The sequence below is a fragment of the Agelaius phoeniceus genome, chromosome 13, assembly GCF_051311805.1.
Source record: "Agelaius phoeniceus isolate bAgePho1 chromosome 13, bAgePho1.hap1, whole genome shotgun sequence".
NCBI lineage: Eukaryota > Metazoa > Chordata > Aves > Passeriformes > Icteridae > Agelaius > Agelaius phoeniceus.
Window position 1 is genome coordinate 11992551 of NC_135277.1, and position 16132 is coordinate 12008682.

Genomic DNA, 16132 nt, shown 5'->3' on the forward strand with positions numbered 1-16132 from the left:
TGGATTTAGACATACAACCACTGCTGCTCCTGCCTTTTTTTTAGCTCCAAATCTCTTCCTTTAATTCAAGTAAAAACTCCTCTGTGGCTTGGCTCTGTTGCCATCCTAACATCACCTCTTCCAAATGTGCACTCCTGCAGATTTTTCTTTATGGAGTGTATTTAAATACAGGCCTTCTGGAGCAGCAGTGCAGCAATCTTCCAGCTCTGTTTTGCTGGGTGGGCAGAAGAACTGCAGCTTTGTTTCTGACTTTTCAGTGCTGTTGGCAGCATGGTGAGCTGCCTATCAATTAGCAAGCATTGGAATATAAAATGTCAGTTTGGTTACTGACTGCTGTATGTGTGCTGTGAGCACAGTGCTGCGCTGCCAAATGCCCAGGTCACCTCTCCTGGCAGTGGGGTCAATATCAGAGCTAGCAGTGCATCTGACTAATTGAAACAGAGGATGTTTGCTGAATAATTGAAGAGAGTTTGAAAGTTACTTTAAAAACTTTAGAAAAGCTGAGTGGGGAGATCCTTGGATGTTGATGTATGACTTGTTTATTTAAGAAAATAAAGTTACATGATCTAAAAGTGCAAGGGTCAATTGGATGCTTCTGTCCAAATGGCAGCAGAGCAATAGAGCCCTATTGCATAAAACTTCTGTCCTAGTACTAGCTATAAATAACCTGCATTTAACCTGCAAAAATGAATATTGATTATCACTTTTTGAGCCATCCTGCACCGGAAAGGCATATGAGGGACTGCAAAAGGAAAACTGCACCCTGCCTGGACACTTGTACCGAAACTGGGTTAGTAGAAGCAGAAGGCTCTTCTGATACCGAGAGGCTTGGTGTCCTCACTCTTCTCTCTCTTACTAAGAGTGCTGTATACGAGTCTCACGGGGGAAAATGTAAAGTTTTCATTGTTTTTCTTTATTTTGCTGTATTACTTGTGGTTTTGGGGAAAAGCAGACTCGTAGTGCCGCTGTTAAGGGAGATGCTATAGCAAGACAGAAATCCTTTGTGGTATCTAGAGCTGATAGCAATGGAAAAAATTTGTAGATGCTCGTGGGGAGAAGACCCAATCGGCCATGGCATTAAGAGTGCAGAACATCTGAGCCGAGGCGGCACCTTCGGGAGAGGAACTGCCTCCGCCGCGCCCGCCTGTTGCCTCCAACTGCTTTGTTTCTCTGCCGTGAGGGACGTTTAGTGCCGGGCCAGTTGAACGGGGCGCACCCGGGCGCTTCCCCGCCCGTCGCTGCTGGAGCTCCGCACACCGACAGCCCCGAGGACAGCGCTCCTTCGGCGGGGCCCCGCTGGGCCTCCGGTCCCGCTGCTCCGGCTGCCGCAGGGGCCACCGGGGCGGGCAGAGCTCCCTTCGGTGCACAGCGCTCCACCTGCCGCCTTTGCGGACTGCGTGTGACCCAGCCGTGCTTCGAGACAGCTGAACCCCTCGGGCCAGCGGGGCACGGCGGCAGCGCCGTGCCTCGGGCCGACAGGCGAGGCGGTGAGGTGAGCGAGCGCATGCCGCGCGGCCGCCCCGCCGGGCACAGGGCCGGCTGCACGGCTGAGCGCAGCCCGCACCGACACCCGGGCGCTGCTCCGCCCTCGTTCCTACCCCTGTCCCTGTCCCTGTTCCGCCCCCGTTCCCCAGGGCCGCCCGGGGCCGCCCCTGGCGGGCGGAGCCGCCGCCGCGCCGCCCCTCCCTGCCCTCCGCGCCGGGTTACATGGCGGCGGCTGCGGCAGCGGCAACTGCGGCGAGGCGGGCGGGCGCCGGGCGAGGGCCGGTGGCGGGGCCGCGGGGCTCGGCCGTGTGAGCAGCGCACCCCCGATGAGCCTGGGAAGGCCCGTGAGTGCGAGGGGCGGGGGGCGCGGGGGGTCTCGGCCGCCGCACGCGCGGGCCCGGCCTCGCCGCACAAAGGCGCTTTGTTCCCTCCGTCCCGCCCGGCGGCGGCAGCGGCGCCCCCGGCCCGCTCCGTTCCCTCCGCCCGGGCCCGGCCCGGCCCCTCCGCACTGCGGCGGCCGCGGGGCCGAGCGGGGCGAGCGGGCGCTGACCGGGCGGGCGGGGGCGGGGGGCGCTGCCGGCGGTGCGGCGCCGGGCCCGGGGCCGCCTGTGCCGGGGGCGGCGGGCGCGGCCTGAAGGGCGTTTGAAGGTAGGGCTGCTCGGCGGGGGCCGCGGCCGGGCTGGCCCCGCGGCACGGCGGGAGCGGGTCCCTCGGCCCGGGCGGCCGGAGCAGCGGCGCGGGCGGGCTCGGCCCGGCGGCGGCGGGAGGAAGGATGTCCTTTGCCGGGGGGCCCGGCCTCCGCCGTCCGCGGAAGTTTTGCTGCTGCGTTCGGCGCGGTTCTGCGAGCCGAACCAGATAGGGCACAGGTACCGCTCGCTCCTGCTGCCCGCAGGCGCCGGGATCCTTTTGTGGGAAAAGTGATTTAATGTTCTTAATAAGTAGCTTGAAACATCCGACGGAAATGGCTTGAAGAGAGACTGCCCGAGTTTTGGGATGTGGAGAACAGGTACCCCTGCCTAGGCAGGCAGGATGCTCTCGCTTGGCGTCTGTAGGATGTGTCTCTTTTTTTGGCTAATTCAGTGCCGTTTGGGATCTGCCTGACAATGGCTGTTAATTGTGTTGTGGGAAAAGAAACGGCGGTCGCAGTTTTGTCGTATGGCCGGTGCTGTTGCCAGCAAGCTTTTTACTTAAATGTGTGTGTGTGTATATAAAAACAACATCGTCACAGCATTATGTGTTAATAAACCGGTTACAAATTCCGGAAAGCGGTGGCTTAAAATAGAGGTGCATTTTGGTTTGGCAATTGCGTTCAGAAAATTGTGTGCTCTAAAGCTAAAATGGGAACTTTCATTTCAGCTCTTTGCTCAAGCTCGGTGCTTGCTTGTCTGGTTGTTATCTCGAATCCACTCTTGACTGGTTACCTGTTCAGTGGAACAGCAGATGGTAGCACGTCTGCAGAGGTGCAGAAGGCTGTGGTTAGCTGATGGTGGGCTTCTTCTGGGGACTTTTCATTATTATTATCTAAAGGGAGAGCCAAACCATTTTTAAACACGATACAAAAAAGTACACTGGGTTCTTGTGTGTTTTTACAGATCCTTCAGAAGATTTATAAATTAATAGTAACATTTGCTTACTGCCAGCACCGAGTTCCCTAAACAGTGTGGGGAGCAAGTAGGAGGCTTTAGAAAGCAGCAGTTTCGTGAGTTGGACGATGACTCACTCTGCCTACTGACTGCAACGTGGCTGATCTAAAAAAAAAGTTCTGTGCCCCGTATTTTTTAGTCAAAGGGATAGTACTTAGCAGATTGTATAATATATCATTAGTCATTCTCGGTCTTTCTCCTGTGAGTAATAATTTGATCATTATATGGTCAGCATAATCAAATTAACTGGTATCTTTCAGTCTTATTTGTATTTCTGACAAAGTAAACATCTCATACCTGACTATTTCAGTGTACATCCTGTTTCCTGAAAACTGTGATAAATCCACGTGCGGGAGCTGAGCGTGGTTTGAAGGGGCTGCTTGCGCAATGCCTGAAGCCAGTCAAGTGTGGTGATCATCACTGGGGGTCATTTCAAAGCCCTTCTGTGGGTCACTTCTGTTACTCTCTCCCAGGAACTGACCCATTTTAAAACCATAGTTATAAACCACTTAAGAAACTGATATCTTTGTGTTTCACTCTTTAAACTTTGTGTGAAGAAGGAGTGAAAGTACCACTTCTAAAAATCCTGGACGTCGTGGCAAGGTGGCAGCCTAGATGAAAATGTCAGTGCCTGCGTCAATAGCCTGTTGAATAGCACAAATTGGGATTATAAACCCCCCCTTTTTTTATACAGTAGTCCATTATATGTTTAAAGTGGTTAGAACATGGGATTAAGTAATTTGTTCACAGAAAGGAAGCTTGGAGCAGGATCAGGTCAAATGAAGGCTGCACCGGCTTGGTTGCTTATGTTGTTAGAATTTGTTTTCTTAGCTAAATCAGTCTGGTTGTGCAGGCTCTCTGAAAACATTGTAATTAGTGGACACCTGGTGGAAGGATAAGTGTAAACTGGTGATTAAAAATGCATCATTTCAGAGATACAGAGGGAAAATTGTAGGGCTCCTACTTCAGGAGTTGGCCATAGTTCCCTTTCTCCCTGAAGCAGTCCTATCCTTGCTGCATTCACTCATGGCAGTAGGGGGTAAGATCTGAGTTATGGTAAAGAGATGGTAGATCTTTTTCTTTGCTGCTGATGGGCATAGTTTTGAATCTGTTCCTGGGCTGTTTAATGGAACTAGCTAAAAGAGAGTTTCCAGATGTGTCACGCAGCTGGTGCAAACAGTTTCGGTATTGCTGCATGTTGAAGACATCAGCAGTGTGAAACAATAAGCCTAATTATGCAGCAGAATACAACTGGTTGTAGATGGTCCCAAGGATGTAAAATACACCTTTATGCAGGGTAATTGAACAGAGGCCTTGGTCCTCAAGTTAATGTGATATTTGAAGTATTGGTACAAATTTTAATTTCTGTAACAAGTGGTGGGATGTTGAAGTGAAAGGTGAGTGGAGTGATGTGAACTGTTGTACTGGCAGCAGCTCAGGATAAGTGAACCTGAAAGTAGTACATGTGAGTGAGAAAATACTTTCAAGTTCAAAAATGTTAAAAATCAAGAGGCTAGACATCTGGGTTTTACAATTGTGAACAGGGTTGGATAGTCACTAATGCTGTCTTCTTTAGGGTAAGTTTTACTATTGTTCTTTAAATAAATTCATAGGTATTTTAAAAGGGGTCCTCACTCTAGTGTCTTAGTATTGCTAAAAATTAAAGATAGTTTGGGGAAAAGTAGTAGTGTTTGTTGTGAGACTATAATATTGTGTTTGTACTGAGACTAATAACTTTTGTAAAGCACTCTTTAAGATTAGGACTCTTGCCAAAGCACAAAGAAAGGAGTCTTAAGGCAATCTTAAGTTCTGTGTGCTGAGTAGAGAAAGCTCTGAAGATCACCCTTGTGGCAGGGTATACCACATCAGCAGAGGGCAGCTCAATGCTTTTCAGTTCAGAAATACTTCATTTGGTGATCTCTATTGAAAAAGACAAACTGAGCAGCAGATAGCATGTGTTTCCTTCTCCCCTGTGTTTGTCATGTTCTGCCCACATACCTGGGGGCAGGTGGTCTGTGCCAGGAGGGAGCAAGGCCGGGCACTGGGGCTGTGTCTTGATGGCAGTCAGGTTTGAGCCAAAGGAAGGTTAATATTTAAATGTGTTGAAAGTCTTGTTTCTCATTGCCAGTGTGCCTTTCTTTCTTTTTTTTTTTTTTTTCTTTATACAATTCTGATTGCTTTAGTGAATTGAGGCCATTATTTAAAATATGTTAATAACCCGTCAGCTGCTCTTGTTGGTGTTAGGAGCAAGGAGACTTGTTTTGCTTCCTCCCAGTTGTCCCACTGAAAGGCTAGCACTGTTTTAAAGGAAAACATTCATATAATTAATTCTGAAGTGTTGGGATTGTGTGGTGACCTTTACATTTAGGGAAGAACTGAAATGTGTTAATCTGAGATTGAACAGGAGACACTTAGTGGTTTGATGTGACCTCTACATGCTGGGGAAGAACATTCAAGTGACTTGTAGTGGAATTGCCCAAAGCTTACCACACTGTGTAACATACACCTCTGACTCTTCCCGTTGTGGCATTTCTGAGCTTTTAGAAGAAGTGAAGATGTTGTACAAAAATGCACCATGTGGTCTTTATGACTACATTCTGCTGTTGCTGACGGGAACTTATTGAGAAAATTGCCAGTTTGGTTTTTCATAATAGTAGGTGAATTCATTACACTATTAAAAAATAAATGATGTCTGAAAGAGCCAATATGTTAGGGGAAATGGTTGTAGAACATATCAGTGACTCTGTAAAATGTACTTGATGCTAGTTTTTCTCTGTAATCTAGGTTGGATAAGTATAGGAATAATTGATAAAGCAATAATATTTGTCTGATATGTAGGAATTACCCCTATGATTCCTGTAACAATGAGTCTATAGAGGCAAAGTTATTATTTGAGATAATGGTAAAATTTATCCAAAATCACAAGGTTTAAAGCTTTATAAGTGGCATTGGATGTGTGTTGTATATTCAGTAAATACTGGGAGTGTACAAACCACCATTTCTGTGTGACCAGTACCTTGTTACCTCTTATTATGGTGAAATAGTTAAACCTGATTTTGTCTTCAAATAAAAGTTTAGTGAAAAGAATTATTTCAAAATTTGCTGACAGATGCTATGGATACTGTTGCTTCTGGCTTGTCTCTTAACAGCTCTTAACAAAGCAAGTTTGCTTTGTTAGTCTCTATATTAAGACTAGGGAGGATTTCTTGTTTTGTACCATAAATTCAATAGATGACATCAAAAATGTTCACGATATATGTTTTAGAAATCGTGGTTGGTCATTATTGCTTTCCTCCACAAGTGTGAAAGGTACATATAATTTCTAATTGGTTTAGCTTTTTTGATGATTGACTTTTTTTTTGTAACTGGACAGAAATAAGTTATATATTTAGGATAACTCAATGAGTTGGGGGAGGAGGAAGACTTTTGTATGTGCTGGGGTACTGATGTGTTTTTCTCTGCTTTTCAGGTTGCCACGGAGTAAAATGGATGGTAGCTTTGATTGTGATTGTGGTGAGCTGGAGCCACCTGATCATTAACAGAAGGCATCTTTTGTAAATCAAGAGCTGCCAGTTTCCCATTTAACTAGACTGTAAACAAAGAAGAGAAAAAGGAGGAAGAAGGAAAAAAAATAGTGCTTACCAGCACCATAGAATGACGCTGCTCAGGACCAGTCCAACACTGAATGTATCTGCACTGTGAGGAGGAGGATGTTAATAGAAGCCTATTATGTGCATATTTATTCACATTTTTGTTAAATGTTAACCAGATTAGCACAGTAGAGCTGAGTGCATAGTATGTCATTTCATTCCGTTTGAGTTTCTTGTGAGTATTTTCTTTAATGTCTGCAGAAATGCTGCACCTTTCTTGAACTATGAATGCTGCAATCTTTCGATCTTATGCTCGGTTTGAGTTCTAGAGCTCACAGGCTCTAAATTCAAGGGGACACAACAGGCCTGGCTGGCTCATAATGAAATGAGAGTGTCAAGAAACCATCTTGCAGTCAAAGCCAAGTGTTTCTTCTCCCTTTCTCTAAGACCTTTCCTTCAGATACCAGTGGAAGTGTCTCCGTGTGTTTACAGAAGCTTAGTAGTTTGAGGAAAAAAGTAAAGAATTTTAAAATGGCAGAAAAATTTGAAAGTCTCATGAACATTCATGGTTTTGATCTGGGCTCTCGGTATATGGACTTAAAACCACTGGGCTGTGGTGGAAATGGCTTAGTTTTTTCTGCTGTCGATAATGACTGTGACAAAAGAGTGGCTGTCAAGAAAATTGTCCTTACAGATCCCCAGAGTGTTAAACATGCTCTACGTGAGATCAAAATTATTAGAAGACTTGACCACGACAACATTGTCAAAGTATTTGAAATTCTTGGTCCCAGTGGAAGCCAGTTAACAGATGATGTGGGCTCCCTGACAGAATTGAACTGTGTTTACATTGTCCAGGAATACATGGAGACAGATCTGGCTAATTTGCTAGAGCAAGGCCCTTTACTGGAAGATCATGCCAGACTTTTCATGTACCAGCTGCTACGTGGGCTCAAGTATATTCACTCTGCAAATGTTCTGCATAGAGATCTCAAACCAGCTAATCTTTTCATTAATACTGAAGACTTGGTGCTGAAGATTGGTGACTTTGGTCTTGCACGAATCATGGATCCTCATTATTCCCACAAGGTATGCAGAGAGTGGGAATATCTAAGAGATGCTTTGACAACTGTTCCTTCTTAAAATAGCATCTTTCTCCCTTTTTCACAGGTAGATAGGCTGTGGAAGGCCTCCTTAGCATGGTGATAGAACTACTGTAGTTCAGATAGAACCACTGCAAGCATAAAAGTTTTTTTTCCTTTTTTACTAAATGGCTTCAGAAAAGCAAAGGTTTTAACAGTGAAGACAGAACCTGAGATTAAGAGCAACATTTAGTTATATTTAATTATAGAAGCCTTAGGTAAGATTATTAGTAGTGCATTCATAGTGCAACTGTGGCTACTTTGGGGGATTGGTTTAGAAATACTGTCCTCCTGGTCTAGGTGTTTCACAAGAGAGTCCAGTATCATCTCTGCATTTTTTTTGGCATCTGGGAATGAGAAAGTTTTGCTGCAGCACCTCATTTGACTAATAAATAGTGTCATATTTGTATATGGTTGCTGTTCACTTATAAAGATACTTGTAAAGGCAGAAGGTTTAGTAGAATGCACACAATATAATCCCTGGGACTCTGAGACTAAAAATATCTTGTTAGTAGTGCATTAAAAAATAAATTAAAAACATAAGTCTTCAAAATCTAATAAAATTTTTTAATTAATTTCATTAGGGCCATCTTTCTGAAGGATTGGTTACTAAATGGTACAGATCGCCCCGGCTTTTGCTTTCTCCTAACAACTACACTAAAGCCATTGACATGTGGGCTGCAGGTTGCATCTTTGCTGAAATGCTGACTGGGAAAACCCTTTTTGCAGGTGGGTAGAATAAAATCAGTGTTCTATTCATAGAAGGAGTGGCACTGCTTAATTATCTTCCCCAGGAAAGATTGATTATTGTGGCTAACATCAGTAGTCACTGACTATCAGGATATGCTATATTATTGTGCACTTATATAAACTATAAATTGATGTATCTGTAAAGCAGAAGACATTTCAATTTTGTTAATTGTATTGGTGTGTATTTAGATAAAAATCACAATTTATTGTAGAAGTCATACATGGTAAATATGTCTGTAATTGTGTTAAGCTAAATTTATTGATTGCTTAAGAAGTGTTCTGATACATGTGTGAATTGGTGCATCCAGGGAGTATTTGAAGATTATGAATACCCTGAGTATGCATAAAGTTTATTTTTTTTAATATAGTCAACCTAATCACTTCTTGCTTCTCTATATTTTAAATTATTAAGCCTCAGGGGCATAGATTTAAAGGTGTAAAATTTAGTGCAATACAGCAAGGAAATGGGCAACTTTCAACTGTTTCAGGTAAGATAGGAAGCAATGCTTTAGTTTCATTGGGTGTATTTATATTAGAGCTTTGTTTAGGATCAGGTGGAAATTTTTGGAGCCAATCTCTTGATGGCTATCCTGTACCATGCTGCTGACCTAGCTCAGAGCACAAACTAGAGCATTTTAGTGAAACTGTTATTTGCATTATAGGAGATCACCACCTGCTGACCAGCACTCAGTCCATGAGAGCAGAGGAGCAAACTGCAGAAATGCCTCTGAAATGCTTATTTTTGTGCACCCTAGGGCCTCAGCAGCAGCTGTCTCATTCAGGTTCACTCTTGGATTTGCTCCTGTTGGTCTGAATTACAGGAGTAATACAGATAAAACCTCTGAGAGCTAAGCTTGCATTTCAGAGTTCACATTCCTTTAGACACAAGGACTATGGACTGAAAGCACACCTCTGCAGTCATTCTTAGCTTTGCATGAAAAGGCAATAGAATTGAGAGCTTCTTCCCATTAAGAACTGTCAATTGAAAGCATTATTCAGTATAAATCAGTGATTAATACAGTGCAGAAGCTTCTCTTAACATGCAGTGAGTTTTTCACTCTTTGAGTTACTAACTACTGGAGTAATGTCCCCAGAGTATTAAATGCTTGACTGATACAAGATTTATTAGGTTGCCATTGGGAGAAAGTCTGCAGATTTCATCATTCAGCATAGACTGATCACAACTGCCAGCATTTTGGGTTTTTTTCCTTTGAGTATCATTGGTATTTGTCACAATTTTTATTGGCCCAATTGCTGTGCAGAGAGTTAGAATTCTGTTTAAAAACTTGGTCTTAGTCACCAAAATCCTAAATTTGTAGGCTTGTTTATATGCCTTAATTGCATTCAGTAGATACTTAGAAAAATATTTTAGATATAGATGTGCCCCTCTGAAAATGTAGCACTGCCATGGTTTTCTAATCTAAAGAAAAATGGATTTCTTGACGTCATGCATTTGGAAAGGGAAGATGGTTGGAGATATGACAGTTATTCTGCCCTGAGACTCTGAATAAAGTTCTTCTGCAGAGTTGTTTGGAGGGTTTGATTTGGTTAATTGCAACTTCCTGTCTGCTTCTGAACCATCCCTTAGGAATCCTGCTGTTCAGAAAGCTGATGAGAATGGGAAGGAAGAATACAGATTAATATTGCAGAATCCTGGAACCAAGTGAGGGAAAGGAAGTTGAGACAGTGGAATTCAGTAGCTTTTCCAAACAACTTCTCTACTTCTTTGTTCTAAATGAATATTTTGCAATGGTTATTTCCCTGATAGTGGACAGAAAGCTGATTAATTTTTAGGATGGTACACATTACACAGTAGAATCTGTTTTCCAGCAAATTACAAGCAATATAACATCTGATAGATCATATTAAGTAATTTGTTGTAGTCTGAAGTAGAACAAAACAGCTCTTTCAGTCCAGTAAAGACATTAACACAAAGCAGTACTGATTCATTTGGGGAGCTCTGTCAGATTTTCTGCAGTGACTTTGCCTCAGCTTTTCAAGTCACCTGGCAGATGTGTGATAGGATGTGCAGTGCAGACTGCTGTGCTGTGCAGGCATGAAGTGAACTGAGAAGTGTGGAGATGGTAGAGTCTCTTGCTGGCCCCATTTATTTTTATATGTGTTGTCACATACATCAGTATTGTTTGTGATTGCCCAGAGCTGCTTGGTGAAGGAAGGAAACATTGGCATGCAAATAATCCTATATAATTTCATCTGCTAGTTGAGTCTCTAGGATCCTACATCCTCCTTGGAGCTGAGCAATGAGCTGAAGTTGGCAGGTTGTATTTCTGGGTACTCCAGTACTGAATATAGATGCTGTTCATTATTCAAAATTGACCTGCTGTATAGACCCTTATTGTTCTTACCCAGGGAAGCTTCACATAGTGCTAAAGAGTACTGTAATTTCAATCATAATAGAGTACTTTTTTCAAAAAGAGCATCACTCTATGTAACCAACAGGTGATTTTTGTCTTGCACTTGACAGTTAATGCAGGATTTCAGAGTAGAATATTAATATAAATGGTTGTGGTCTGCAAAATGTCTTTCTGAGCTAAACTACTACTGTTTTTATTAGTGAGGGACAAACAATTCAAAGTGAGGTCAGATACTGTATTAATTAGGTGGATCAGTTGAAAGGGGAGGATAACAGTATTTGGTGTATAATAAAAAGGGTATTGCTGTAGAGTACCTCATCCATGGTGAAGGCACCCTTACAAAAGCCTAATGTTAGGTCTCTTTATCTGTGAGTAGCAGCTCTGTAATTCTTCATATGCCACAGCATTTCTTGAGAGCTCTTCAGATTTATTATCATTTAAATTCAGAACTTCAGCCTTTCCTCTGTTGCAGGAGATTATAATCTTTTACTGGAAATAGCTGCTCAGAGTACAAAATTTTGACATGCCTTTCATATACAGGGATTAGAAATGTTTAAAGTTGAAATGGCAGCTTGTGTTTTCTTTTGGTGCTCAGGTGCACATGAACTTGAACAGATGCAGTTGATTCTAGAATCAATTCCTGTCGTACATGAGGAGGACCGTCAGGAGCTTCTCAATGTAATTCCAGTTTACATTAGAAACGATATGACTGAGCCACACAAACCTTTAACTCAGTTGCTTCCAGGCATCAGTCCTGAAGGTAAGTAATGAAAAAATCCTTGATTCAGTGTTTTGATGTTTCAAAAATCATCAAGAAGTGTGCAGCTTTGAGGTGCAGGCTTGTGATTGTTAAAAGCAAGTTTCAGTTAGAAGAATCTGTGTTGTCTGAAGAAGGATTGTCTTCTGCACTAATAAAAGAAATTTACTTCCATGATGGCTGCTTGGTTATCTTTAGAGTAGAATTGTCAATCTCTGCTGGACCTGTTTGCACTGGAATTGCTGTTTTGAGACACTGGCCTTTGAAATACAAGGGAACATTGGAATGGAGTCACTGTAGAAGGACTGTCTTTCAGATGTTTTTAAAAACAGTCTCCCAGCCAAACCAGCAGCAGCGTTTCCTGGTAGCCATTGGTGGATACTGATTGAGCTTGAAACTTTCTGTCTCTTGCTATTTTTTACGCTTTAAGTTAAATTATGGCTAATCTTAGATTTGACTTCTCTCTTTTTCTGATGGCTGCAGGATGCATATTTGGCACTTAGTGTCAGGAGCTGGTACTTCACAGGCAGCTAGAAGCTTTGAAACAAAAGAGGGCTCTAGAGCAAAGCACTGCACCTTAATGTTAGGTTCTAAATGTCAGAAATTTCCCATTTAATGGTAGCTTATATTCTACAGCACTGGACTTTCTGGAGCAAATTTTGACATTTAGTCCCATGGATCGATTGACAGCAGAAGAAGCTTTGTCCCATCCTTATATGAGCATTTATTCCTTTCCAACGGATGAGCCTATTTCAAGTCATCCTTTTCACATTGAAGATGAGGTTGATGATATTCTGCTAATGGATGAAAGTCACAGCCATATTTATAATTGGGAAAGGTAAATTTATCACTTACTGTGGTAACATAACTGGATGGGTTTGTGCTTGAAGTGACATTGCTTCATGGGCTTGATTTCCTTTTCTGTGCTTCTTCCTCTTGAATTGACCTGAGAATAAAATTTTCTTATTTTCTTATAGCATTTTCATTGGATTTATAATCCATTAGTGGTGACTTGGATATACTGATGGATTCCTGAGTTGCACTCAGGACTCTAGAATCTAAAGTTAATATTTACATTATTTTTTTCTTCCCCAAAATACTTCTCTAAAAATAAACTTTGTTTAAGGAGAATTTTAATTATGATTGTCTTGTCTAATGCTTAATGCATATTGTAGTAAAGAGATTTCACAGTAGTCATCTTAATTCAATTAAACACACTTTAGAAAAAGTTCTGTACATGGAGTGAGCTGTTGTACATAATTCTGTTTCTTTTTGCTAGATTAAATTAAAAACCTGGAAGAGGTACCCAGTTGGATTAAGGAAGAGCTTTGTGTTGAATTGTCATTATTTTGTAAGGGAATTTCTAAACTTGACTGTCTGTGTTTTGGGAGCCAGAGGGCTGTTTTTAGCTGCTAACACTTAGGAAATTGTTTTACAGATACCATGAAAGTCAGTTTTCAGACCATGACTGGCCTATTCATAATAACTATGAAGCTGATGAAGTTCAGCGTGATCCAAGGGCTCTTTCTGACGTTACTGATGAAGAAGAAGTGCAAGTGGATCCTCGCAAATATTTGGATGGAGATCGTGAAAAGTACCTGGAGGATCCTGCCTTTGACACCCACTTCTCTACGGAGCCTTGCTGGCAGTATTCAGATCACCACGAAAACAAGTATTGTGATCTGGAATGTAGTCACACTTGTAATTACAAAATGAGGTCCTCTTCATACCTAGATAATTTAGTTTGGCGAGACAGTGAAGTTAACCATTACTATGAGCCCAAGCTTATTATAGATCTTTCAAACTGGAAGGAACAAAGCAAAGAAAAGTCTGACAAGAAAGGCAAGTCTAAATGTGAAAAGAATGGGTTGGTGAAAGCTCAGATAGCACTTGAGGAAGCATCACAGCAACTTGTTGAAAAAGAAAGGGAGAAGAATCAGGGGTTTGACTTTGATTCTTTTATAGCAGAAACCATCCAGCTTAGTTTACAACATGAGTCTACTGATGTTGATAAATTAAATGACTTGAATAGTTCAGTGTCTCAGATAGAGTTGAAAGGAATAATATCGAAGTCGGTGAGCAGAGAGAAGCAGGAGAAAGGAATGGCCAATTTGGCACAGTTAGAAGCTCTGTACCAAACTTCTTGGGACAGTCAGTTTGTCAGTGGTGGGGAGGGATGCTTCCTCATAGACCAGTTCTGTTGCGAAGTAAGGAAAGATGAACAAGTTGAAAAAGAAAATACTTACACCAGTTATTTGGACAAATTTTTTAGTAAGAAAGAAGATGCTGAAATGCTAGAACCTGAGCCAGTAGAAGAGGGGAAGCTTGGGGAGAAGGAAAGAGAAGAGAGCTTTCTCAGTAACAGTGGGGAACTCCTCTTCAACAAGCAGCTTGAGGCCATAGGTATTCCTCAGTTTCACAGCCCTGTTGGTTCGCCTCTCAAGTCCATCCAGGCCACGCTAACGCCTTCTGCTATGAAATCATCTCCCCAGATTCCCCACAAAACCTACAGCAGCATTCTGAAACATCTAAACTAAAACACTCAGCAGACATTTCTTTTATATTCATGAGATGTGTTTGTCTTTTTTTATTACTAGTGTAAGTAATTTTTTTACTTGAATCAGATGGTGTAATTTTGGTATGGATTTCGTTAGTTTTCTGTTTACCATTGTTTTTACAATCCAGAATTACTTTCTATACATGAGTTAGTTTTGTTTTTAAACTGGCATGTCGTTTGCACACAAAATTAAAGAATAGAGCAAAATAATGCAAAATGCAGGAGGTAACAAAAAAAATGCACTAAACCAAGTAAAAAAAAAAACATTCTCTCAGTAAAACAGTGTCCATGTTTTGCAGAAAAAGAACCTTGCCTTGAAATTTACACAGTGAGACTGTACATAATTGCATGAGAATATCTATTTTTCCCGAAACATTTTTTTCATTCATGCGTATTTTAGAGTTTTTCATACTCTACACATTTCTTAGACACATGATACCAGCAGCAACTGAAATGAATGCAGAATTTGGTACGCATGTGTTATCTACCTCAAGGTAACAGCAGTATGTGGCAAAACATTAACCACCCATAGTGCTTCTCATTATGCACTTCTATTTAGCCAGCATTATTGTAGTAGCTATTCCTATTGAAAATCATTCAATATTTATAAATGTTCTGGTATGCATTCTTTATAGTGAAGTGTTAATATGCAGCACTTTTATTTATTTTAGCAAATAAGTATATTTCTGTAATTATAGAAAGTCAATTTTTGAGTTACTTTTCAGATAAAAGTTTTTGTTTAGCACTATGGTTTTATTGCCTACATAGCTGGATATATATTAACATCGGCTTATTCTGAGGCTATCCAATACATTTTTATTTTTATTTTTTAGTTTTCATTTCAAGTAAAGCACTCACTGTGTATAGGAATTTGTAATTGGAGGTGCTTGATCTCTACAAAAGAAATTAGGAATTGCTTTATTATCAAATGCTCCTAGAAGTCTTAATTGTGTTCATTTTTTAAAAATTTTGTAATGTTAGTTGTGTGCATGGAAATAATTAAGGTACAACATTACTGTAGGTTAAAGTTCTATATGGTGAGACATTTTGTTTTTACTGTATGTTTTTACGAATGATTCCTGTCCCACTCCCAGCCCCCCTCCAAAGCAAGCATGAATAAAATTAGGTTAAATATAGCATGTAGCATCTCGGTCTTTTAAAAATTTGTTTTACCTTCTGATTTTTTGAAATACTGGATGTATCATTGGCTCCCCTGTTTAAAACTAAAAACAAATAAAAACATGGCCAGCAAAAATGGCTGTTTGTGATGCTTTGTACACACCCTGCCAGATGAGGAGCAGCTGCTGTGCTGCAGCTGGGGCAGTTGTGAGGGTCACTGCCTAACACAGGGTGCTCATGGAAGCATGAGAAGCTCTCCCTGGAAGGGATGCAGCATCCTGCAGGGAGACTCCCAAGAGTTTCCTTCTGTCCTGCTGCCTGCAGCCTGCACCAAGGAAAATCCCATGTAGTGGGGTGGCTATGAAAGCACAAATATACAGCACTGTCCATAACTATTTCTGTTCAAAAAAACAATTGGCTTTGGGAGTATAAGTGACCCAAGTTAGTGTTTTATCAAAGTTTTAGCCAGATGAGTGCTAAAGGAAAAGCTGCAGTGTGTGTGTGAGAGCCCCTTTGCACTGCCAGCAGCCTGGAGTGAAGGTGAGCCTGCAGCTTCCTCAGCCAAGAGCCTGGCTGGAGCCACTTCCATGAGGAGGCTTTGGGAGCATGACCAGGTACCTGCTGTGGGATGTTACAAAATGTGCAGGTCAGGTCTCTGTTGCAGCCAGCCCTAGAACAGAATGTATTTCTCTTCCCATTGCTGCCATCACAGCTGTT

The 16132-nt window shown here is 42.0% G+C and overlaps 1 protein-coding gene across 1 annotated transcript; it reads left to right on the forward strand.

The window, feature by feature from the left end:
* Positions 1–1668: 1668 nt before the first annotated feature.
* MAPK6 (mitogen-activated protein kinase 6) lies at positions 1669–15551 on the forward strand. The gene is made up of 6 exons (XM_054642395.2): positions 1669–1829; positions 6598–7804; positions 8442–8586; positions 11578–11742; positions 12376–12577; positions 13178–15551. Exons 2-6 carry the CDS (start codon positions 7250–7252, stop codon positions 14274–14276), a joined length of 2166 nt encoding a protein of 721 aa, XP_054498370.1. The 5' UTR covers positions 1669–1829; positions 6598–7249; the 3' UTR covers positions 14277–15551.
* Positions 15552–16132: the final 581 nt, after the last annotated feature.

Coding starts and splice junctions, on each gene's coding strand:
- MAPK6 (XM_054642395.2), top strand. CDS start 7,250: ATGGCAGAAAAATTTGAAAGTCTCATGAACATTCATGGTTTTGATCTG. Junction 8,587..11,577: donor TGGGAAAACCCTTTTTGCAG/GTGGGTAGAATA, acceptor TTTGGTGCTCAG/GTGCACATGAACTTGAACAG. Junction 11,743..12,375: donor TCCAGGCATCAGTCCTGAAG/GTAAGTAATGAA, acceptor TATATTCTACAG/CACTGGACTTTCTGGAGCAA.